Consider the following 25,502-nt stretch of genomic DNA (forward strand, 5'->3'; position numbering starts at 1 on the left):
TTAAGTCAAACACTGCATTTACCCCTATGTTCCATTTTTAATCATGTTGACCATGTTGTTTGGCAGTCGGGATTTAACAGATTTTAAAAACAAGTTACTCTATTAATGATGATTGTGGCCAAGTTTGGTTACATTTGACCTTGTAGTTTCATAGGAGAAAATGTTTGTGAAAGTTAAGTGACGAAGACGGAAGACAGCTGCCAAGTGATGAGTAAAGCTCACTTTGCCCATTTGTCCAGGAGAGCTAAAATCGACAAAGAAAAAAAATAACGATACTTTGACAAGATAAGTGTCTCCTGCTAAAAGAGGCATCACCCTGTCATGGGCAAATCTGCTTCAGTCAAATTTATTCTTGATTTTTTATTATATTTTAAGCTCTTCGTTTTAATTCTGTAACTACCATAAATAAGACTGCTCTGGTGTTCAAACTTTTGAACTGTTTTTCTTAACATTTCATTCTATAAAATTATTTCAGGCATTTCATTTTTTCCATGCATTTTGAAAAATGCCTAGAAAATTTAGTCATTATGTATAATGACTGAATTTTGTAAGCATTTTATAAAATGCCTAAAGTTTTCAGGCATTTTACAAAATGCCTAAATTTAGAAAATGCCTGTAACATATATATGGTATATATAACATACTCATTAGTTATTTACAACAAAAACCATAAACCTGTGGTTTTTTGGCAGCTGCAGTTCTTACTTGAATTGTATCTACATCTACCATGTCTACACCAGATATAAAGTGTTGAAGTTAATATTGCTGAGCCCCCAAAACAGCTTCATTTGACTATATCAATATTTTTAACATCAAATAGACGTTTTACAACCAAAAGGCATGAAAGTTAAACTTCATGTACCAAAAAAAAAAAAATAATCATAATTCTTTTAACATTTTTTCTTAAACTGATTTAAATGACAACTATATAAAAGTAAAATAAAGTATGATGACAAAATGATCAATGATGATGTTGGCGCTAAAAACTATAGGTCACAATACGGTGAATCCTATTCAATCACGAAATTGTTCAATTTACTAAGTTTGGTTGCTTTGATTTTGTACACCATTCATTGCCTGACCAGACAAATCTAATTAATCCCTCACCAAATGATCATGAGTTTCTTTGGAAAAAACAAAAAATAAGACAGAGACTTTGAACATGAAGTTGTGGAAATTCCTGGGAGATATAAAATTTTGTCAACCATTATAATAGTCACACAATGTCGTGCATAAATCTGTTTCTTTGACAAATTTTTCACTTCTCTAGGGTAAAATTGTAAAAGCAGACAAAATATTATTATATCAGAAATACCTGACTTGTGAAATATTGATAAATCCATAGAGATTTTTGTACATTATAAGCTCTAATTACAATACTGACTCTTATAAAATAATAGATAGATATATATATGATTATCCCATACAAAATCAGTAATAAAACAGTTTGTAAAAGCTTTGGAGAATTGTTCAGTATCAGATATCTAGCATGTGTCTAGATGCAGTTAATCAAGTTTTGAAATAAAATGGTTGCTTGCACATGATTTTTGATTACTTAGCTTGGAAAGTAAATAGGATTTAATGTGATAAATAATACTAATGCTTACATAGTCATGAGTAAATATTTATCGCATGACACTAAAAGAGAGATTTTGAGGACTAAATTGAGAAATTGGACTATAAATCAGAATTTAAAGTGAGATAAGACAAACAACTTAGCCGGTGAGATGGGGTGAAGTACTTTTAGCTGCTAATTAAGTAACTGTATTCTTTGATACAGCCATAACAGTATCATTATTGTGTTTTGTCCAGTCCTTTTATAGCAAATTTGTAGTCAATTGTCAATTGATGATCTTTTATGGTCTGTTATAAATGGTAATTCAAAGTTTTTTTTTAATTTGGGCAATTTGGAGCTTGGAATATTGTACATGTAACCTGTATAGACATTCAGATTATTTAGACAACATGTACCTTTATTTTGCCTGTTGAAGAAAATAAAAGAAATACCCAATTATATATATATGCACTATCAATATTATGACTAAGTTCTTAGTTAATTGAAATATATTTAATAAAGAGCTGCACCATGAACACATGATACACCCAACACCCTTTTAGCTTTTCTTCATGCTTTAAATGAAATCTATTTGCGATGTTGTCTGACAAGTCTTGACAATGGACGAATGGACAACGGTACACCATAATATGTCCTGTAAATTGTTTTGTTTACCTTGACCTGTTACGTTACTTACTCATCAACATTCACAGGATATGGTTGCTTAAGTATATTAATAATTTCTTTAGGTCCCTTTTTCTAACTCATCATATTTAAAAAATAAAATCAAAAGTACTGGTAAAGTAAATCTAAAATAACTTTACATATATCAATTTTTAAAAAATCAGAAAAATTGTGCACAGTTAAATTGTGCATTTAAATAAGAACTCACCATCATGCCACATGGAATCAACTTCAAAGCATGGTCTGGGTGGATCTCTAACATGTTTCAATACATTCTTGGTAGGAATAGCATTAGATTTTACTGTCATATGAGTGTCTGTAGTTTTACATATATCAGCTGTCACTTGAGTCCGATTTGATGATTTAAACCGTAAACCATTTTTTACTGATGGACTAGCACTACATTCAGTAGTTTCACTATTTGATGCCTGCCTTACACTATTACCAGATTTACTAGGTACATTGGGAACATTTCTTTCGTAATTATTGCTTGCATTTGTGTTTCTCACTTCAAGAGGGGTATTGTCATGGCCAATCTTGTTAGAATTAAAGTCTGTTGAACACAGATTTCTACTGAAATAAGGCTTCTCATTAATTTTTCTTTCATCATATGCATGTGTCAAGCTTATTGAAGACGAAGCTTGATTTAAATTTTGTTTATTTTCATTCATAGAAACTGGTGTATTGGGAACTCTACTGTTAACAGATGGAGTTATGTTCACATTATTTGGCACTGTTGGTTTTGCCAATACTTGGCTATTGTTTAAATTTGGTGTCAGAGCTATGTGACTTCCTGTGTTATTTGACTGAGCTGTGTGACTTCCAGCACTCTGTACTGAATTACATGCAGTGTTCAATATATTTGGTGTTTTCACAAATTTAAACTTGTTGGAACTTTGTGGCCTCTGAGGTGTCTGATTAGAAGAATTCTGTTGAATTGTTGGAGTATGTACAGTAGGATTATGAGTTAGTTTTGGAGTTGTCACACCCATACTGCGTCCTGTCTGATCTGATCTTGCTAAGTTACTGCTTTTTATTATATTTCTAGAATTGTTTGGAATAGAACCAGGCGTAGATAAATTTCCTTGTCCACATTTGATTGAGAAGGAAGGTGTAATTTGTTGTCCAAATTTGCTTGATATAGAACCAGGTGTAGCCATATTTCCTTGTCCAAATTTGTTTGAGATTGAACTAGGTGTAGATATATTTCCTTGTCCAAGTTGTTTTGTGATAGAGTTAGGTGTAGACATATTTCCATGTCTGCAATTGTTTGGCAAGGAACCAGGTGTAGACATATTTCCTTGACCAGATCTCCTTCGGATATTACTATCTTCACTGATATAAGGTTCCACTTGGTGAAGTACTGAGTTTAAGGATGTATTTTTTTCTATATTTCTTATGGTTCTCAATCCATTTGATGTGTTACTATAAATAACAACAACATTGGCTGGAGTGACATTCAGATAGTGGTTTCTGGTTGTTGGACTTATCATGCTAACCTGAAAAGACAAATCGGTTTTAATTATATTTTCATTCATTACTTTTAATCATATGAAACATTCCAAGTATACTATCCCTTGTTTTATAAATAGAAATATATACCGGTATATAAGAAAACAAGAATGTGTCCATAGTACACGGATGCCCCCCACGCACTATCTTTTCTATGTTCAGTGGACTGTGAAATTGGGGTAAAAAATCTAATTTGGCATTTAAATTAGAAAGATCATATCATAGGGAACATGACTACAATAGACCACTTTCGAGTTCATTCGCCACCGGAAAAAACTCGTCAATTATACGCGCCTTTATGATGTCATTTACCAGATAGAGGGGGTCGCCTGTATCCCTGCACTATTTAAGTTCATCAAGCGTCTTAGTGATCGTCATTGTGCAGGATAAACTAGAAATAATGGTTGTTCTGTAGGTACTTAATGACAATTCCCTAATGACAGCAATGCTGATTGTCAATTTTGAGAATTCAATTTGCCGAATAATTCGTACAATATAGAATTATAGTTTTCCAACCACTCGCTCAACATTGGAGTGGAAGTGACGACACCCCTAAATGCACAAATGACGTTCACTAAAACCAGAGTTTTTGATGGAAATGCATCGAACTCGAAAGTTGTCTATTGATCTTTATACTGCATTGTTCATGGCTTAGGATCATTCTTAGCTATAAGTTTTATTGTGAAATTGACTCATGAACTTCAAATTAAAAAGGTGTGACTAAACAAAAGTTGAGAACTGTGAAAAATTTCCCTTATGGTTGTTTCAAACTATGGACCTACATTCAAAAACTGTCAAAGTCTATCAGTAATTGAGAACCAATGGATACCTGTCTTTTGTTAAAGACCCTATGTTGACCTCAAGATTATTTTATTTTTTTGTGTTGTTTGGTTGCTGTCTTATTGATTTGTTTATTTATTCTCAAACCTGCCTTGGCTTTGAAATAGATTGAAAGGATATTTTAGTACTAAGGTTCAAGATTGCACTGCAAACATGTATAATCTGCATGAATCTGCATGTACAATTAAACAACCATATGTTAAATATTACTAAGTTTGAATCTTACATTGATTTTATTTATTACATTATGTCAGAATAGTTTGTTTACAATATTTAGATGGGCTTTCAAAAATCCATCTGCAGTGAAAAGTTAGATGCCTCTTACATAATATCTGATGATAAGAAACCATCATTGTACAAAGCAGCAATTTCTTTTGCCATTATGTTATGTAACTTTTATTCTAAAATTAACACAATGATCAGTCACGATTTGTAACCCTATCAACTAATTTCATTTAAAACATGTTAGTGACCGATTTGCAAGATTATTTAAATGGCTGCAACAACAAACGCAATCATTGTCATATCTAAATAGTATTGATGGAAACTTTTCGTTGCCAAGATAATTAATTAAAATATCTCCAGAAATGCACTGAAAAATCAATCAAATAAACAAAATGTCAAATTTATTTATACCATCTGATAAAGAAGTCAAGTCGATTTTTTGGGCTTTGTTTATAAATAAGAGCATTATTCAGATTTCTGGTTAACTTCATTTACAATAGACTTCAAACTTAATATTAAGAAGTATATGCTGGCATTTAATTAAGTTTTCTTATAGGAAATCTAATATCACAATGATTTCTATTTACCAAAGCAATTCTGATAAGTTTTACAGGTTATATATGGTCTAAAATCAATTGCACAAGAAGTAAAAATTAGTTTTAATCTCTTTCTTAATGCACGTTTTGTTTAATCATAATCTAAAGTGTTTTTTTATTGAGGGGTGATAAAAAAAAATCTCTGATAATGACTTAAAGTAAATTTGTTCCAGAATCTTTACAAATTTACTTCTTGTTCTTGAAAACAACAACAAAACCCAGAAAACAAATGAAGTTCTATCTTGACTGACAATTTTCTATAAAGATGTTGATGTTGCTATGACTGCAGTTATCAGTGTGTAATATGCCAACTCATGTCTTATCCTGCAATGACATTTGGGATTTCAATAACAGAACAATTTATTACTGGAGAATAGTTTTGTTCAGGATTTTGTTATCACCATGCAATTACTTTTTAGCATATAAAGGGAGTATAATAAGTTAAAACCAGATGCTCCACAGAGCGCAGCTTTATACGACCGCAGAGGTTGAACCCTGAACGGTTGGGGCAAGTATGGACACAACATTCAAGCTGGATTCAGCTCTAAATTTGGATTGTGATTAAATAGTTGACACAGCATAGGTTTCTGACACAGAATGAATGTGGTCTAATAAACTTAATAAAATTTGTTTTTTGCCTTTGAGCAATTCACTATGCTGTTGGATATCAATCCTCTCAAAAAAATGTTTGAAGAAATTTTCTTTTTATTTATGAAATCTGAAATGAGAAAAATTGAACCCCCCCAATTTTTTTTTCACATCCCCCTTTCCCTTATTCGAAAACTGATCTCAATTAAAATTTCTAATGGAGTTTGCAACAATAACTACTCATTTAAATACATCATAAAATATTAAAATGTAAAAAAAGTGCTTGTTATCACTGAATGGTAAAGATTGTTTTAATTTATCAGTTGGTAGTAAAAGTAAATATACATTGTATATTGTATAAAACAATGATTTAAGTTGATTCAACTACTATTCTGGACAAAGAAAGATAACTCCAATTGAAAATTCCTTGCTATTGCGCAATATTGTGCAATTAGATATTTCTTGCTATTGCGCAATACAAAATTTCTTGCTATTGCACAATACTGTGCAATTGAAGATTCCTTGCTATTGCTGAATACTGTGCAATTGAAAATTTTTTGCTATTGCACAGTACTTAATATAATAATTTTGGATCCTGATTTGGACCAACTTGAAAACTGGACCCATAATCAAAAATCTAAGTACATGTTTAGATTCAGCATATCAAAGAAGCCCAAGAATTCAATTTTTGTTAAAATCAAACTTAGTTTAATTTTGGACCCTTTGGACTTTAATGTAGACCAATTTGAAAACGGGACCAAAAATTAAGAATCTACATACACAGTTAGATTGGGCATATCAAAGAACCCCAATTATTCAATTTTTGATGAAATCAAACAAAGTTTAATTTTGGACCCCGATTTGGACCAACTTGAAAACTGGGCTAATAATCAAAAATCTAAGTACATTTTTAGATTCAGCATATCAAAGAACCTCAAGGATTCAATTTTTGTTAAAATCAAACTAATTAAGTTTAATTTTGGACCCTTTGGACCTTAATGTAGACCAATTTGAAAACGGGACCAAAAATTAAGAATCTACATACACAGTTAGATTCGGCATATCAAAGAACCCCAATTATTCAATTTTTGATGAAATCAAACAAAGTTTAATTTTGGACCCTTTGGGCCCCTTTTTCCTAAACTGTTGGGACCAAAACTCCCAAAATCAATCCCAACCTTCCTTTTATGGTCATTAACTTTGTATTTAAATTTCATAGATTTCTGTGTACTTATACTAATGTTATGGTGCGAAAACCAAGAAAAATGCTTATTTGGGCCCCTTTTTGGCCCCTAATTCCTTAACTGTTGGAATCTCAACTCCCAAAATCAATCCCAACCTTCCTTTTGTGTTCATAACCCTTGTGTTTAAATTTCATTGATTTCTATTTACTATTACTAAAGTTATTGTGCAAAAACCAAGAATAATGCTTATTTGGGCCCTTTTTTGGACCCTTATTCCTAAACAGTTGGAACCAAAACTCCCAAAATCAATCTCAACCTTCCTTTTGTGGTCATAAACCTTGTGTCAAAATTTCATAGATTTCTATTTACTTAAACTAAAGTTATAGTGCGAAAACCGAGAAAATGCTTATTTGGGCCCTTTTTGGCCCCTTAATTCCTAAACTGTTGGGACCAAAACTTCAAAATCAATCCCAACCATCCTTTTGTGGTCATAAACCTTGTGTTTAAATTTCATAGATTTCTATATCTAAAGTAATTGTGCGAAAACCAAAAGTCTTCTGACTATGACTACGACGAGGACGACAACGCCAAAGTGATACCAATATATACGATCAAAAAATTTTCAATTTTTGCAGTCGTATAAAAACAAGGTTTTATGTCAATAGCATTGGCCTGATTTATTTTAGCATAGTTTAGCTTTCAGTGACTGAGTATTTCTTTTCCTTCATGTCTCTTGTATATCTGAAGTATTGTGTCAATTTTTCTAGAAGTTACAGGCCTCTAGATGGTATCTATGAAATAGATTTTTCCTTACACTTTCCTAAATATGGACCATTCTGGTTAGTGGTGAAAGGGTTGTAAATTTTTTGGAAAAAAAATTCACATAAGGAGGACCTATGAACTTTAATACTGATCCTAATTTTGCCAGGATATTGTTGCATTTTTTCTACACTGCACCAATGATCATGCTCCCTGTCATACTGTTAGTACTATTCCAGGACGAATCAAAACAGTCATATTTTTGCACCCCTGCTATTATGCAAGTGCCAACTCCTTATTTTTTAGCACAGGGCCGTAACTAGGGTTCGAATTCAGAGGAGGCAGGGGTTTGGGGGCCGGCGATTGAGGAGGGTTGGGTTTTTTTCCTCTTTCAGTAAAATGGCTAAAAATGACCGTTTTCCTTCGATTTCCTTACATCAGTATTGCTTGAACCTGGGAGCAATTTTTATGCAAAAAGAAGCTGAGATTGCTATTGGGGGTGTGCCAAGGCTCCGTTTTGAAGGTCACCTCACGGCCCTGTTTTAGCATTTCTTTTCAGTGAAGGTTAAAATTCTCTGTCAATTCAAAGATCCAATTCACCAACTGGCATAATCTTATGTAATTTTTCTATTTTTTGTTTTAAGTTCAAAGAATTTTTTTTACTGCTGGTTGTATAGATATATTATTAATTTCCACAAAACAAGCACTAGAAAATTAAAATCTACATTGTTCAGTATCTTGTGCATTCTGTTTTGAAATGTGTTCATGAAGAAATAGTAAAGCTGAAACTGTATTATTATACCATTATCACCAACTTAATTAGAACCTAGCATGCAATTTTAAATCATAATTTAAATGTAAAAAAATATGCTTCAAAGTTAAGAAAGAACAAATTACTACTCGTCAGGAAGTCTTCTCATCTATTGATCTTTGTAAAACAAAATACCTTAAAAGCTGTACATGTTAACAAATGGATTTGTTAAAGTCATCCATAGAAACAATACATTACTGTCAGCCTTTATTGGAAGAGTATAAAGATTTATTGTGACAATTTGGAAATATCATTAATTTATTTTCACAGTTGTTTTCACAATTTATCCATTCATCCTCGTATGTTATGATATACGGTTGTATTGTCTTTCAACAAACTATATAAATAGTCTACAGTTTTGTCCTTTCTTTAATTTCTATGATTGGCATATATCTTTCAAGCCACACTAGGGTATCTTAAATTGTGTCTTTGAAATAAAGTGGTTATGATTTATTCACATATTAATGTTACACATGGGACAAGACATAATAAGAGTAGAAAGTCTTACTGTTGTAATCAGGTTTAGTTTAAAACCAATTCATTTAAGTTGAAATTTTCTGGTATGGATAATTACAAAGCTTGTTTCATTGTGACAGCTTGTCCAAGTTTGTCACTTTACATGAAAACTAATAGGACTTTGTTTTGAATGATATGTCATATAATAAATGCAAAAAAATGAGGAATTATAATTTGACTATTAAAGAATATAATATTGTGACCTTTTCTTCTTGTTAATAGTCATTTCTCGATAAACATTTTTTTTTAATATTAAAGTGTTTAAGCTAGGTATCAAAATATATGCTAAAAAAATGAAATTTGAAGACAACAAGCTTGTTGTTCAGTGGCTGTCATTTGTTGGTGTCCTTCATATGTGTTTCTTGTTTTTTGTATAGGTTGTTGGTTTTCCTGTTTTCAAGTACCTATGAAACAACCCTTTTTACTAGTTGATCATGCATAATGACCATTACTAAGACACTTGATGAACTTTAACAATGCCTGGTAGGGATACAGGCTTGGTAAATGACATCATAATGGCACTAATTTGACAAACTATTCTGGTGTTGAACATCTCAAAGTTTGTCTATTCAACTTTAAGGGTATTATTTTCTGTGTATAGAGATGTTGTTCCTATTTGATTTCCTGCATTTTCAAAGAAAAAGAAAAGAAAACTTTTTCATGCGCAGCAGATTTCAATTTGATAGTCCTTAGCTTATCCAAAATATCTATTATCTATTATCAAATTTGAGAAAGTCTTGCCTTGCTGTTTCAGAGATAAAATAATTTTAGAATGATCTATTCTGAACACAACTGAACTTCTTTCTTATTCAACCTACATGTCTGAGGAATACAGTTCCAGGTTGAAGGTCACACTGATGTTCTTTCTTATTCAACCTACCTGTCTGAGTTCAACAACAGTTCCAGGTTGAAGGTCACACTGATGTTCTTTGTTATTCAACCTACCTGTCTGAGTACAACAACAGTTCCAGGTTGAAGGTCACACTGATGTCCTTTGTTATTCAACCTACCTCTCTGAATACAAAAACAGTTCCAGGTTGAAGGTCACACTGATGTTCTTTGTTATTTAACCTACCTGAATTTGTCCTATTAGAATCAAAATAATTCATGGCAGCCATTGATTTGTTTTCATTTAACCATAGGTTGGTCATTTATATTCGTATTTTATATAATCAAATATAAATGCCCAACCCATGGTTAAATGAAAACAAATCTACAGCTGCCATGAATTATTTGTAATATATGTAAGGTATAATAATAACAGTTCTTTCTTATTCAACCTACCTGTCTGAGTACAACAACAGTTCCAGGTTGAAGGTCACACTTATGTCCTTTGTTATTCAACCTACCTGTCTGAGAACAACAACAGTTCCAGGTTGAAGGTCACACTGATGTCCTTTGTTATTCAACCTACCTGTCTGAGAAGAACAAAAGTTCCAGGTTGAAGGTCTCACTCATGTTCTTTGTTATTCAACCTTCCTGTCTGAGTACAACAACTGTTCCAGGTTGAAGGTCACACTGATGTCCTTTGTTATTCAACCTTCCTGCCTGAGAAGAACAACAGTTCCAGGTTGAAGGTCTCACTCATGTTCTTTGCTATTCAACCTACCTGTCTGAGTACAACAACTGTTTCAGGTTGAAGGTCACACTGATGTTCTTTGTTATTCAACCTACCTGATTGAGTACAACAACAGTTCCAGGTTGAAGGTCACACTGATGACCTTTGTTATTTAACCTACCTGTCTGAGTACAACAACAGTTCCAGGTGGAAGGTCACACTGATGACCTTTGTTATTTAACCTACCTGTCTGAGTACAATAACAGTTCCAGGTTAAAGGTTACACTGATGTTCTTATTAGTTCAACCTTCCTGTCTGAGTACAACAACTGTTTCAGGTTGAAGGTCACACTGATGTTCTGTTATTCAACCTACCTGATTGAGTACAACAACAGTTCGGGGTTGGTGGTCACACTGATGTTCTTTGTTATTTAACCAACCTGTCTGAGAACAACAACAGTTCCAGGTTGAAGGTCACACTGATGACCTTTGTTATTTAACCTACCTGTCTGAGTACAATAACAGTTCCAGGTTAAAGGTTACACTGATGTTCTTTGTAGTTCAACCTTCCTGTCTGAGTACAACAACTGTTTCAGGTTGAAGGTCACACTGATGTTCTTTGTTATTCAACCTACCTGATTGAGTACAACAACAGTTCGGGGTTGAAGGTCACACTGATGTTCTTTGTTATTTAACCAACCTGTCTGAGTACAATAACAGTTCCAGGTTGAAGGTAACACCGATGTCCTTTGTTATTTAACCTACCTGTTTGATGTACAACAACAGTTCCAGGTTGAAGGTCACACTGATGTTCTTTTTTATTCAACCTACCTGTCTGAGTACAACAATAGTTTAAGGTTGAAGGTCACACTGATGTTCTTTGTAGTTCAACCTTCCTGTCTGAGTACAACAATAGTTTCAGGTTGAAGGTCACACTGATGTTCTTTGTTATTCAACCTACCTGATTGAGTACAAAAACAGTTCGGGCTTGAAGGTCACACTGAGGTTCTTTGTTATTTAACATACCTGTCTGAGTATAACTGCCCCAGGTTGAAGGTCACACTGATGTTCTTTGTTGTTTAACCTACTTGTCTGAGTACAACAACAGTTCCAGGTTGAAGGTTACACTGATGTTCTTTGTTATTCAACTTACCTGTCTGAGTATAACAACAGTTCCGGGTTGAAGGTAACACTGATGTTCTTTGTTATTCAACCTACCTGTCTGAGTACAACAACAGTTCCGGGTTGAAGGTCACACTGATGTTCTTTGTTATTCAACCTACCTGTCTGAGTACAACAACAGTTCCAGGTTGAAGGTAACACTGATGTTCTTTGTTATTCAACCTACCTGTCTGAGTACAACAATAGTTACAGCTTGAAGGTCACACTGATGTTCTTTGTTATTTAACCTATCTGTCTGAGTACAATAACAGTTCCAGGTTAAAGGTTACACTGATGTCCTTTGTTATTTAACCTTCCTGTCTGAGTACAACAACAGTTCCTTGTTGAAGGTCACACTGATGACCTTTGTTATTTAACCTACCTGTCTGAGTACAACAACAGTTCCGTGTTGAAGGTCACACTGATGACCTTTGTTATTTAACCTACCTGTCTGAGTACAATAACAGTTCCAGGTTAAAGGTTACACTGATGTTCTTTGTAGTTCAACCTTCCTGTCTGAGTACAACAACTGTTTCAGGTTGAAGGTCACACTGATGTCCTTTGTTATTTAACCTACCTGTCTGAGTACAACAACAGTTCCTTGTTGAAGGTCACACTGATGACCTTTGTTATTTAACCTACCTGTCTGAGTACAATAACAGTTCCAGGTTAAAGGTTACACTGATGTTCTTTGTAGTTCAACCTTCCTGTCTGAGTAAAACAACTGTTTCAGGTTGAAGGTCACACTGATGTTCTTTGTTATTTAACCAACCTGTCTGAGTACAATAACAGTTCCAGGTTGAAGGTAACACTGATGTCCTTTGTTATTTAACCTACCTGTTTGATGTACAACAACAGTTCCAGGTTGAAGGTCACACTGATGTTCTGTGTTATTCAACTTACCTGTCTGAGTACAACAACAGTTCCGTGTTGAAGGTAACACTGATGTACTTTGTTATTTAACCTACCTGTCTTTGTACAACTGCCCCAGGTTGAAGGTCACACTGATGTTCTTTGTTATTCAACCTACCGATCTGAGTACAACTGCCCCAGGTTGAAGGTCACACTGATGTTCTTTGTTATTTAACCTACCTGTCTGAGTACTACAACAGTTCCAGGTTGAAGGTCACCCTGATGTTCTTTCATCAAACTCTGATGAACTGTGCCATGAATCCTTCCTGTAATTTATAGTAACAACAGGTATTGATATTAAATCTACTCACTGGGCATTTTATGCTTACAACATTAATATACTCCCCCCCCCCACCCCCTTTATATTAAATGATAGCAGGTTTTAATTTTATATGCAGATTGTGAATAACTAAAAGCTTGCTTTCAATTTTATATAAAGTGGTTTTAAGGAGTCTGTATTGTGCTTCTAGCAAATTTATAAAACAGTCTTTAAGCAGTCAGCCAACCATGAGAATTAGGTCAAGGGCAATTGATATAAGTCAGACAGTCAACCTCCTTTCATACAGCATATATATACACATTTGTACAAGGAATGAAGCTGCCATGCTTTAAATGAGCAGGCTTTTGGAAATATTCAAAATCAAAAATGAATCTACATCTGTTAATACCTTGTTTTAATTTAATTCAATTGCAATCATACTAGAGTTAATGCATGATACTTCAAAAATGCCTTTTATTTATCTAACGGTTCAGTCCAATGGAATGACCTATAGTAGAAAAAATGGTTATGATATCTAATTTCAACAATTATGTAAAGATTCCAAGCAAAGCCAAATTATGGTACAATATGTGAAAATCTATCTAAATGTCTCCTAACTCTGGAACAACAAACCAGCAAATAAAAAAAAAAAAGAAAGTCAGAAATAGAGAGCTTTCTTCTAGTTAAACAATAAAATGAATAATGCAACTTTTTTTTAAGTCAGAACCAGTCTTTTTAAATCAGTAAAAAACTGTTTTTCCCCATCATGTTTAAAGTATAAACATGATTATCTCAATTTTCTCTTTGATAATTAAGTCAATTGGTTGTTGAAGAAAACCACATGCCCTGAAGCAATTCTAAGCAACTATTAATTACTTTAGTATAGTTAAATCAATCTGATCAACTGTAAGGTTAATTCAAATGCAAATCTCAATTACTTTGAAGAGGGGCAACATCAATTTATTGATTTAATAGTTCTACTTTAAAATGTATTATAGTTTAAAAGAATATATAGAAATGGATTTTAAATGTAATTAAAAGAAAGCTGAGTAATGCTTTTGTATTCAAATAGAGGTAAATTTTCCAATATTGCTTCTGCATGATGATCTTCAATTACAAATTCAAAGTGCTTAGGGACATGAAAACAAAACAGTACTAAGAAAAGATAAACAATGTAATCTGATACCATCAAAGAGCTTGTAGAAGTATGAATATGTTCTATGGTAATACCATGGATACAAAGCTAAAGCATTTCTGTATTAGACATTGTTTCTGAGCTATAAATGTCCAGCTTGACCAATAAATATTTAACTACGCCACAGAAAAAGGAAGATAAAACTCAAGGCAACGTCTCATAAAAATTCATCAAAAAAGTATAGGACATTTACATAAAGAAATTGTCAAAGCATTCCAAATATCTGAATTCCATTTGACTGTCTATAGTCCTGTTTAATTCCTTGATCATTTTTCATCAGATGATTGTCTCAGATCTGACAGCACAAGCACAATTTACCCTAATCTTTCAATATAAATGTAAATCAATCAATCAATAACCAACCATGTCTGGGTTAATGGAAGAACAAATTGCTGTTGATGGAACAATTATTGATCCTGACAGGAAACGTGATAGACACAAATTCTCATCCATAATTTACTATTTGACCATTCAATGATGTTTTATTACAATTGTATAACAGCTATAGCAGTGCTTGTAGTTAACAAAGAGTAAAATAAATGATGATTGATCATGTTGATGGCCTGAACACTCTAATCAACTGTATACATGGAATAATCTATACTTGTAGCTGTGAAATTAAGCTATATTAATGGCCTGTGCACCAGTAACTAACAAAATGGAATAAAGTATACTAACAAAGAAATAGAAACACACCAATTCCAACTTCTTGAAAGTAAATGTTTTTGGTGCATAGGTATTTTATTAGAAAGTCAACAAAATCAGCCAAACATTTTGACATAAAATTCCTGTAGTCTTAAAATCATATAATACTTCAAATTCAATATAAAAGAACAGAGTTCCAATGTCCCCCTCATTGCACATATTTTTTTCCAAGGGGCATACATGTAACTCTTTAAAAAATTTGTTTGCCCACCTTTATAGAACTTGTCAAGAGATATTGCTGATTTTATCCTATAGTGTTAGATTTATAAAAATCTAGCAAGAATTGTACCTGTGAGAGCACTAACAAGGCTATTTTCCATAAATTTAAATTTCCAAGGGGCATAACTTTTTAAAAAATAAATGCTCATTCACTATTATAAAACTCGAAGAGATATTGCTATAAGACACATAGACAGACGCCTCGTATTTCGATGTCCCCCGCAATGTGTTATGACGAGGTAAAACAGTTATGTTTTTTAAACATGTAATTTGCATGGCTACGCTTTACTATGAAACAAGTGTACATGAACATTTTTTGTCCAAGAAAATCCAATTTATTAACAAAATCTGAATAAATGCACTACTATTAATTCATGAGACCTCTTGTAAAATCTTCAGACAGCGCACAGTGGAAGTGCAAGGGGAAAATCGTGATGAAATAATGCAAACAACCATGCTCCGGAAGGTAAATAGTATTAAAATGTAATGCAACATTGAAAAAAAATATACATGGACTCCATATATATAGCGTTGCGGTAATTATTATAGCGTCACGGGAAGAAATATAGCGTCGCGGTACTGCGACGCTAAAACGGCCTGGGGAGAACACTGCATGGAGACACATGGAAAATAAAAAATCTAGAAATTGTGAAACTATATGGGAAAAAGCAGTAAGTTTTTTTTTGTGTTGATGAGTATACTGTGGATTCATTTATTTTCATGGGTACCAATTTTTTCGTGGTTTGAGGAAAATTTGCATATTGGTGGATATTTGATTTCATGGTTTTGGCAAATTCTGCATACATTCCTTCAGAAAATTTGTAATTCATTGATCATTTGAATTTGTGGTTCTCTTGTACCCACGAAATCCACGAACATTAGTATCTAACGAATATTAATGAACTCACAGAACTTTGTTTTTAAAAAGGATTTTCACAGTTAAGAGGCTGTCCAAGTAAATATCAGGCAAATCCTATGATATCGGTGGCACAACATAATTTTTTTCCCACTGAATTTTTGGATCCAATGCAATGTTTATATCATGCAAAGGATATATATGTCAAAGATATTTTTGAATGAACAGTGGATGGCTCAGAAAATGACTTAAAAGTTCATTAACAAAGCAACCAAATTTTGTACAAAATGAAGAGTAATCTCCCCTTTTCAATGAATTTTCTGTGCTTTCTATGTATTTTTTCTCTCTTTATTTGTTGCAGTTAATAAAAAAACTAAATTTAACTTTGAGAAAGAATGAATTTTTGATATGAAATAGATGAAAAAATTTTGAAAACAAAATATGTCATGTGCCATCCACTGCCTGGTTTTTCCATGGACACCCTCTTAACTATTTTATTAGACCAAATAAAAATATATGTGTGGTTCCAGTTACCCGACCGACCCTAGTTCAAACCCCCTGACCCTAGAACTTTTTTATTCATTTCTGAAAAATAAATTTTCAAACGATCAAATTTTGAGGAATGTGATTTAAAATAATTAAAATCATATCTGTCATCTAAATTTCCATCAGAAGTATATGTTACAGCTAAAATTCAAGAATTCATAACAGATTGCAGCAACATTAACTAAAAACGTATCATGACTGTTTATTTTACAACCAAACACATGTAAAAATGGCGGACTTCCGTTTGGGGCGTGTATAATTCCGGAAACAATTTCGGTAAGCACTTGATTTTTTTTCCGGATTTTGACAATCAAAAAAAAAATGAAGACCTACCGACTCTGTTTTTTTAAAAGTATGTAACTGGAACCACACATATATTTTTATTTGGCCAACTAACATGCATATAAATATACCTTTACCTACCAGATTTATCTTTTAAACAAATACTAGCATCAGACCCCTGCCAGTCCACACTCTCTATAACAGCTATCACTAGGGGTACCTTTCCTTTAGGTAGTAGTTTCTTTTTGGCCTAAAAATGTATTTTATACTATATACATGTATTTTTAAAACTGATGAAGGTATACATAAATAAAGGAAAAAGCATTAAAAGCAGAAATTGGCTATGATTTACCTTCGTTTAAATCAACTTGAAATGTTTTCCCTTCTTAGGCCTAACATTAGCAAAATTTCAACTACTTGCAGCAAGGAACGACTGCACTCCAGTCCTTCCAGAGTTCCTTTTCAATAAATAAGAAGGAAGCATTGAAGTTTTCAAAATATATAATAAAAGTATAGCTCACCAATTCCTGTTTCCAAGCTAAAGACTGAGAAAAATCAACACGTTTTAAACTTTTTTTTTATGAATAACCTACACAGAAAAGGCATTTGAGAAAAATAATACATGAGTGCTTAAAATTTTCTTTCGGAAAAAATGAAGATATCAACTGCTCATTCTTATTTGAAATTACATTATCTTAGTTAGCTCCCTTTGTAAAGCAAATAAAAGCAAGAAAATGTACCCATAGGACACCATGCCCAGCTTGCACTATCAGTCTCCCTGCTCATGATCAGTGAACAATGAAACCACTCATTCTATAAAACTAGAGGCTGTGTTGTTCACCTGCATGTTCAACTTGTAAAATATAACATCATTAAAGGTCAATAACTCCAGAATGAGTTAACTATTAATTCAGTTTTGACGACATATGTGAAGATCTTGACCTGCTGATCATTTCTGCATTTAAAGTTTTTATCTATCTTTATGGTATTGGCTAACCTGTGGTGTCAATTAATTTTCAAAATAAAATACCCTAAGAATGATTTTTGCCGATTTGATTCCAATTAGCCTAGCAGTTTCAGAGGAGAAGATTTTTTGTAAAATTTAAAGATATTCCCATGACTCTTTGGATCAGGTGTGCTATAAATTTCTCATAATAAAAAAACATGAGCTCAGGTTCTAGTTTATGTAAACTACTTTCACCAATAAACAGTTGTGCCATAAGAGCATTATACGCCAGTCACATTTTCTAAGAATAAAGTTAAATAACTTCTCAATATTATCTATCATTAATTTTTGAAAAACTAAAGGGAGGTTATCTTATTGCGAACCCTATCGTAGTTTTCCACAGATTCACCTGCAAGTTACCTGTCCATTTAAACTTTTGTAAGTTCTATTGTCCAATCTAAGAAATACAATAGCTATTGTTTTCTGTTAAGTTTATTCAATGGGACCTTTACATTTCTTGCAAGTTACATCCCAGCTCCTTTGTTCTAACAGGGGTGATTTGAGCCGGATCACCCCTACCAGATCACCCCAGTTTGAGTTTCTTTGTAATGCATGCTTTCCTTTGTTCTGTAACATTTTGGCGGGAATGTCAAATCCACTATAAAACTTATAATTAATTATACGGAAAAGACTATTTATCAAAATTCATGTAGAAAATATCTAGTGTATAGGCTGGGATTCGAACAAGACCTTTAGCATATCAAGCCACGACACATACCACTACACCAGGACGACTGGATAAAAACTAACGGTATTTTAACATAGTTAAAGGAAGCAAGATCTTCTTATAATTGGGGCGAGTTGGCAAACTTTTATTCAGTGGGGTTTAAACCTTTTTCGTTAATAAGTGGGTTGTCAGGCTGATTGATCAATTTGATTTTACACTTTTACACTTTTTCAAAAGTGGGGCGAGTCAGTAAACAAGAGTTGGGCGTTTTTTTTATAAAGTGGCAATATAGTGTGGGCCGATTGGCAAGTGTGGCGAGTTGATATTGTTTGATATCTACTCATCATGATTGGGGGTCATAAAGGGTATACATCATAGTAATATAATTATATAAAGTATATTATAATGGTTGTGTGGCGTTCTAAACTAGATTTTATGAATTGTAATTGATTTTTCGTCTAATCTTAAACAGCTGGGATGTAAAATAGTTATCCCACTCGGACTTGGTGTGTCAGTGTTAGATCACCCTCTGGCCTCAGGCCTCAGGTGATCTTACACTGACACACTGCGTCCTTGTGGGATAACTATTAAAGAAATCTATCACTCACTGATTAATTTACCTGAACAAAAAATTGAACTGTCAATGATGAAAATACATGTACAAATAAGTAATTATAAAACTGCATGTGATGTTGTATTTATTCAATCAATAACACATTTTCAATTTGTTTGATATAAACACTAATTTAAAAATTAAAAGTTGATTTCTGATCAAATTTCAACATTTTACCTATTAAAATTTGTTTTTTAGCTCACCTGGCCTAAAAGGCCAAGTGAGCTTTTCTCATCACTTGGCGTCCGGCGTCCGGCGTCGTCCGTCGTCGTCCATCGTCGTCGTTAACTTTTACAAAAATCTTCTCCTCTGAAACTACTGAGCCAAATTAAACCAAACTTGGCCACAATCATCATTGGAGTATCTAGTTTAAAAAATGTGTCCGGTGACCCGGCCAACCATCCAAGATGGCCGCCATGGCTAAAAATAGAACATAGGGGTAAAATGCAGTTTTTGGCTTATAACTCAAAAACCAAAGCATTTAGAGCAAATCTGACATGGGGTAGAATTGTTAAACAGGTGAAGATCTATCTGCCCTGAAATTTTCAGATGAATCGGATAACCCGTTGTTGGGTTGCTGCCCCTGAATTAGCAATTTTAAGGAAAGTTTGCAGATTTTGGTTATTATCTTGAATATTATTATAGATAGAGATAAACAGTAAACAGCAATAATGTTCAGCAAAGTAAGATTTACAAATAAGTCAACATAACTGAAATGGTCAGTTGACCCCTTTAGGAGTTATTGCCCTTTATAGTAAATTTTTAACCATTTTTCATAAATCTTAGTAATATTTTACAAAAATCTTCTCCTCTGAAACTACTGGGCCAAATTAATCCAAACTTGGCCACAATCATCTTTTGGGTTAGTAGTTTGAAAAATGTGTCCGGTGACCTGGCCATCAAACCAAGATGGCCGCCATGGCTAAAAATAGAACATGGGGTAAAATGCAGTTTTTGGCTTATAACTCAAAACCCAAAGCATTTAGAGCAAATCTGACATGGGGAAAATTGTTTATTAGTTCAAGATCTATCTGCCCTGAAATTTTCAGATGAATCGGACAACCCGTTGTTGGGTTGCTGGCCCTGAATTAGTAATTTTAAGGAAATTTTGCTCTTTTTGGTTATTATCTTGAATATTATTATAGATAGAGATAAACTATAAACAGCAATAATGTTCACCCAAGTAAGATTTACATATAAGTCAACATGACTGAAATGGTCAGTTGACCCCTTTAGGAGTTATTGCCCTTTATAGTCAATTTTTAACCATTTTTCGTAAATCTTAGTAATCTTTTACAAATATCTTCTCCTCTGAAACTACTTGGCCAAATTAATCCAAACTTGGCCACAATCATCTTTTGGGTTAGTATTTTGAAAAATGTGTCCGGTGACCTGGCCATCCAACCAAGATGGCCGCCATGGCTAAAAATAGAACATGGGGTAAAATGCAGTTTTTGGCTTATAACTCAAAACCCAAAGCATGTAGAGCAAATCTGACATTGGTAAAATTGTTTATCAGGTCAACATTTATCTGCTCTGAAATTTTTAGATGAATCGGACAACCCGTTGTTGGGTTGCTGACCCTGAATTGTTAGTTTTTAGGAAATTTTGCTGTTTTTGGTCATTATGTTGAACATTATTATTGATAGAGATAAACTGTAAACAACAATAATGTTCAGCAAAGTAAGATTTACAAATAAGTCTACATGACCGAAATGGTCAATTGACCCCCTTAGGAGTTATTGTTCTTTATAGTCAATTTTTAACAATTTTCATAAATTTTTAATACATTTTCCACTGAAACTAATGGGCCAAGTTCATTATAGATAGAGATAATTTTAAGCAGCAAGAATGTTCAGTAAAGTAAGATGTACAAACACATCACCATCACCAAAACACAATTTTGTCATGAATCCATCTGCTTCCTTTAATATTCACATAGACCAAGGTGAGCAACACAGGCCCTTTGAGCCTCTAGTTTTTTAGTCTGTTCACAAATAAAAACTTGAAATGATAATGTTTAAATAAAGGTCTTCATAAATTTTGTATTCTTTATAACTGAATAACCACAAAAAACATGCAAATTCTTTGAAACATAAATGGATGCAGTAGTTTAAAACTAGAGGCTCTCAAGAGCCTGTGTCGCTCACCTTGGTCTATGTGCGTATTAAACAATGGACACAGATAAATTCATGACATAATTGTGCTTTGGTGATGGTGATGTGTTTGTAGATCTTACTTTACTGAACATTCTTGTTGCTACAATTATCTTTATCTATAATGAACTTGGCCCAGTAATTACAGTGGAAAATATTTTCTAAAAATTTACAAAAATTTATGAAAAATGCTAAAAATTAACTATAAAGGGCAATAACTCCTTAAGGGGTCAATTGACTATTTTGGTCATGTTGACTTATTTGTAAATCTAACTTTGCTAAACATTTTTGCTGTTTACAGTTTATCTCTATCTATAATAATATTCAAGATAATAACCAAAAACAGCAAAAATTCCCTAAAATTACCAATTTAAGGGCGGCAACCAAACAACGGGTTGTCGGATTCATCTGAAAATTTGAGGGCAGAAAGATCTTGACCTGATTAGCAACTTTTCCCATGTCAGATTTGCTCTAAGTGCTTTGGTTTTTCAGTTATAAGCCAAAAACTGCATTTTTACCCTATGTTCTATTTTTAGCCATGGCGGCCATCTTGGTTGGTTGGCCGGGTCACGCCACACATTTTTTAAACAAGATACCCCAATGACGATTGTGGCCAAGTTTGGTTTAATTTGGCCCAGTAGTTTCAGAGGAGAAGACTTTTATAAAAGAATGACGACGGACGACGACGACGCCGGACGCCAAGTGATGGGAAAAGCTCACTTGGCCCTTCGGGCCAGGTGAGCTAAAAAATCAGAAATAAACTTTTTTATAATTAAATCAGTGCTTATATTGAACAGATTGAAAATATATCATTGATATTGAATAAATACTGTATCACATGCAGTTTATGTGAGTTTATACATGTACATGTATTTCAATCAATAAAGAAGACATTTTTTTGGTCAGGCAAATTAATCAATGAGTGATAGATTTCTCCAAGAAGAAATTTAAATGTCCAAGTGAATAAACTACACAGAGAACAATAGCTATTGTATTGATTCAATGGGACAGGTTAACTTGCAAAAGTTTAAATACCTTGGTCAAGAGCAGACGACTCTATGGTAAACTTTCATTTGGTTCGCAATAATAGATCTAAACCAGTCACCAAGGTTTCATGAAAACTGCTCAAAGCATTTGTCTGAAAACAGGAAAATCGCCCTTTTTTTATGAATATTACACCTTATGTAATAATCCTGGGTTTTGATTGGTTGATAGCCAGATATGCCTTTTTTACCCTCTCTGCCGGGGTATTTGCCAAAAAATACTTTATCCGACTGGACGCTTGTAACGTCACGATCATCAATGAGTTTTTGAAGGTTAACATTCAGTGTAATTAAACAGAAATAGCATGTTCTTGATTTATCTGTTCAAAATCCAATCACTCGGAAACATAAAATCTAAAATTTATAAAAATCAAAAGGGAGCTCAAGTCAATAGTTCCAGACAGACAGGACAGACCAGACCAGACAGAACAGAACAGAACAGAACAGAACAGAACAGAACAAAACAGGACAGGACAGGACAGGACAGGACAGGACAGGACAGGACAGGGTTAAAAATGTAATCTCATGGTCAACATAAGATCATACATGTAGAGTTAAATTATGTCCACAGTGACATTTTAGCTATAACTTTTTATGTGTGCTTAATTTGTGTTTAAGTCAAAATCTTGAATAAATCCCATCTTGCCAATTTGAACCAGAGGAACGTTAGAATCAACAGCATGGAAGACATGAACATTGAATCAAGATCTTGTCAACACTATGTTCTAGGAATTATGAAATCAAATCCCTGTGAAAATAACCTTTTTAATTTACGATTTATCTCCTGAAAATTATTTATCAGTCAACTCTTTACTGTCAAAAACTTTTATACCTAGTCATCATGGTCATGTTTCCTTTATGCTTAAAGCTTGAAACTATTTTAAGTCAAAGAGAGATAATAAGTTTATAAATTTCATGATGGATGACCATGTGAAAAGTTGTAATTGTTAGTCACTGAAAAAATGAAATTTATATAGAACATTCAAGGGGACATTGGCTGCCAAATTTGTGTTCACTGATGTGACTCAAATTCTCATGTTGGATTTATAACATACATAAAACATAATTCAAACATGCACATACGTGTATTACTCCAACCTTGATTTTCCTTTTGAGAAAATATACTCAAGTCTTTTTATTTCAGTAAACTTTTTAAACATATAATAACAAATCTTACTTTTTGTCCTTGTAAAGTAAAATAATTATATAACTTACTTTTTGAAAGCTTGTAGCTATAGAGAATTTGACCATTTGTTCTCTACCATCCTCTCCAAGATCACTAAGTAATGTCTGCCAAGCCACCTCATTAAATACCTCCTCTCCTGACTGTGAACTCAAGATTACCGATTCATCCTATAATGATAAAATTTATATCTGAGTTAAAAGTAGATTTTTTTGAAAATATGTAAGATACAATGAACATAGACACACTGTTGGGGATCCTAGGGGAAGCGTCTAAACCCAAAGTCCCCACTCACTCTATCTAGGCAAATTAAAAATATTGATGGAACACTAGTTAAGGCCACACCAATTTAATTCCTTGTTCGACGGACCCGCCCCCACCTATTTTTTTTCAAAACAGATTTTTTTAATTTTTTTTATATTCCCGCTTCCCGCATCCGTAAATGTAATCATGTCCATTTCCCGCACCGTTTTTTTGTAAATATTATTAAAAGATATAAACATTTGTCTTTAGATCAAAGTCTTTTAAACCTATATATAACGATTTAAAACCTATTAGCACCCCACCACACTGTACATATCTGTGAAACCAATTAATCCCAAGTTGGAGTGCTCCGAAATATAACAGCGGAAATACCTATACAGAACAAAACATAGGTTTCTTTCCCCCTTACTTATATTCCCTATCACAAAATGTTCATTGTTAGAATTAAATACAAGGAACTTCTGAAAGAGTTGCCTTCAACTGCAATTATATTGTATGCTGGCGAAACAAAACTATCCATAGCCGCTGTATGTTTATGCACCTGTCCTGATTGATTCAGGGACCTGTCGTTCAGCAGTTGTCGTTTGTTGATGTGGTGCATTGGTATTTTCCCGTTTGGATATATAAATTAGATCGTTGGTTTTCCTGTTCGAATTGTGTACACTAATGATTTTGGGGTCCCTTATACATTGTAGCTTGCTGTTTGGTATTGATCAAAGCCCTGTGTAAAAGTCCTACTTTGACCTGTGTTTGTTATTAGCAGGTTGGGAACAATGATACCCCCCCCCCCCCCCTTCCCCTTTTAGACAAGGGGTCATTTTACTGTTGTAGAAAAGAAAATAGAAATACCAAGGATTTGTAAAGTGCTACTATACAAAACCTTTGATAACTTAGCATTTTTTACTCAAAAAGAGGTTAAATACAACATATTTTAACAACTTTTCTAAAAGAGGGGTCCACTTATTTTGAATAATATTAAACTGTAAAAGTAAATGTGTTAACTTAACATGGTTAAAGTCCAGAAATATTACAAAATTCTTGGACCATTTAATACCAGATAGATATATAGTTCTTTGGGAAAATATGAGCCCTTTTGTACTAAAAAGTGTTTTTTACAAAAAAATATATTATAAAGTTATATTGACCCCTCATTAAAAGGGATATTTATAACATTAAGGGGTTGTTCCCAACCTGATTATGACTTGGATGGAGAATTGTCTCATTGTAAGTCACACATACAAAGACCAGATTTAATTATTCAATTATTTCTTGGTAAACAGGGAAAAAAATACTTCATAAATTAAAGAAATGTCAAAGTACAAGTGATAAATCAAGTCTTAATATTGTCAAATCCTACTATTTTATGTTTACAAAAAAAAATTATAATCGCTCGCCTTTACTTTTCAAGCTTCGCCTCAAAAATTTGCAAATTAAATATTTTTTTATTAAAATTTTCAAATCGCTCGCTCGCCCCAATTTTTGGAGTCCAAAAATCTGTAGAACAAGAAATTAAATTGGTGTGGCCTAAGTATCAAAATCAGGCTTTCACATTTTTTCCTCCAAAATTGTAATTGTCGGGCAGGAGTAATTTTTTATCCAGGCAGAACT

General features: G+C 33.2%; 1 protein-coding gene across 1 annotated transcript in view; it reads right to left on the minus strand.

The window, feature by feature from the left end:
- Positions 1-25,502, minus strand: part of LOC143066724 (uncharacterized) — a 35,747-nt gene that overhangs the window by 5,325 nt on the left and 4,920 nt on the right. Inside the window, exons 5-8 of the mRNA XM_076239539.1 lie at positions 23,663-23,800; positions 17,104-17,212; positions 13,081-13,166; positions 2,448-3,738 (exon numbers count right to left, since the gene is read on the minus strand). Of these exons, the coding sequence (XP_076095654.1) occupies positions 2,448-3,738; positions 13,081-13,166; positions 17,104-17,212; positions 23,663-23,800 (1,624 nt within the window). The remainder of the gene's footprint in view (positions 1-2,447; positions 3,739-13,080; positions 13,167-17,103; positions 17,213-23,662; positions 23,801-25,502) is intronic.

Source organism: Mytilus galloprovincialis, chromosome 1 (genome assembly GCF_965363235.1).
Source record: "Mytilus galloprovincialis chromosome 1, xbMytGall1.hap1.1, whole genome shotgun sequence".
In the NCBI taxonomy this organism is placed as follows: domain Eukaryota; kingdom Metazoa; phylum Mollusca; class Bivalvia; order Mytilida; family Mytilidae; genus Mytilus; species Mytilus galloprovincialis.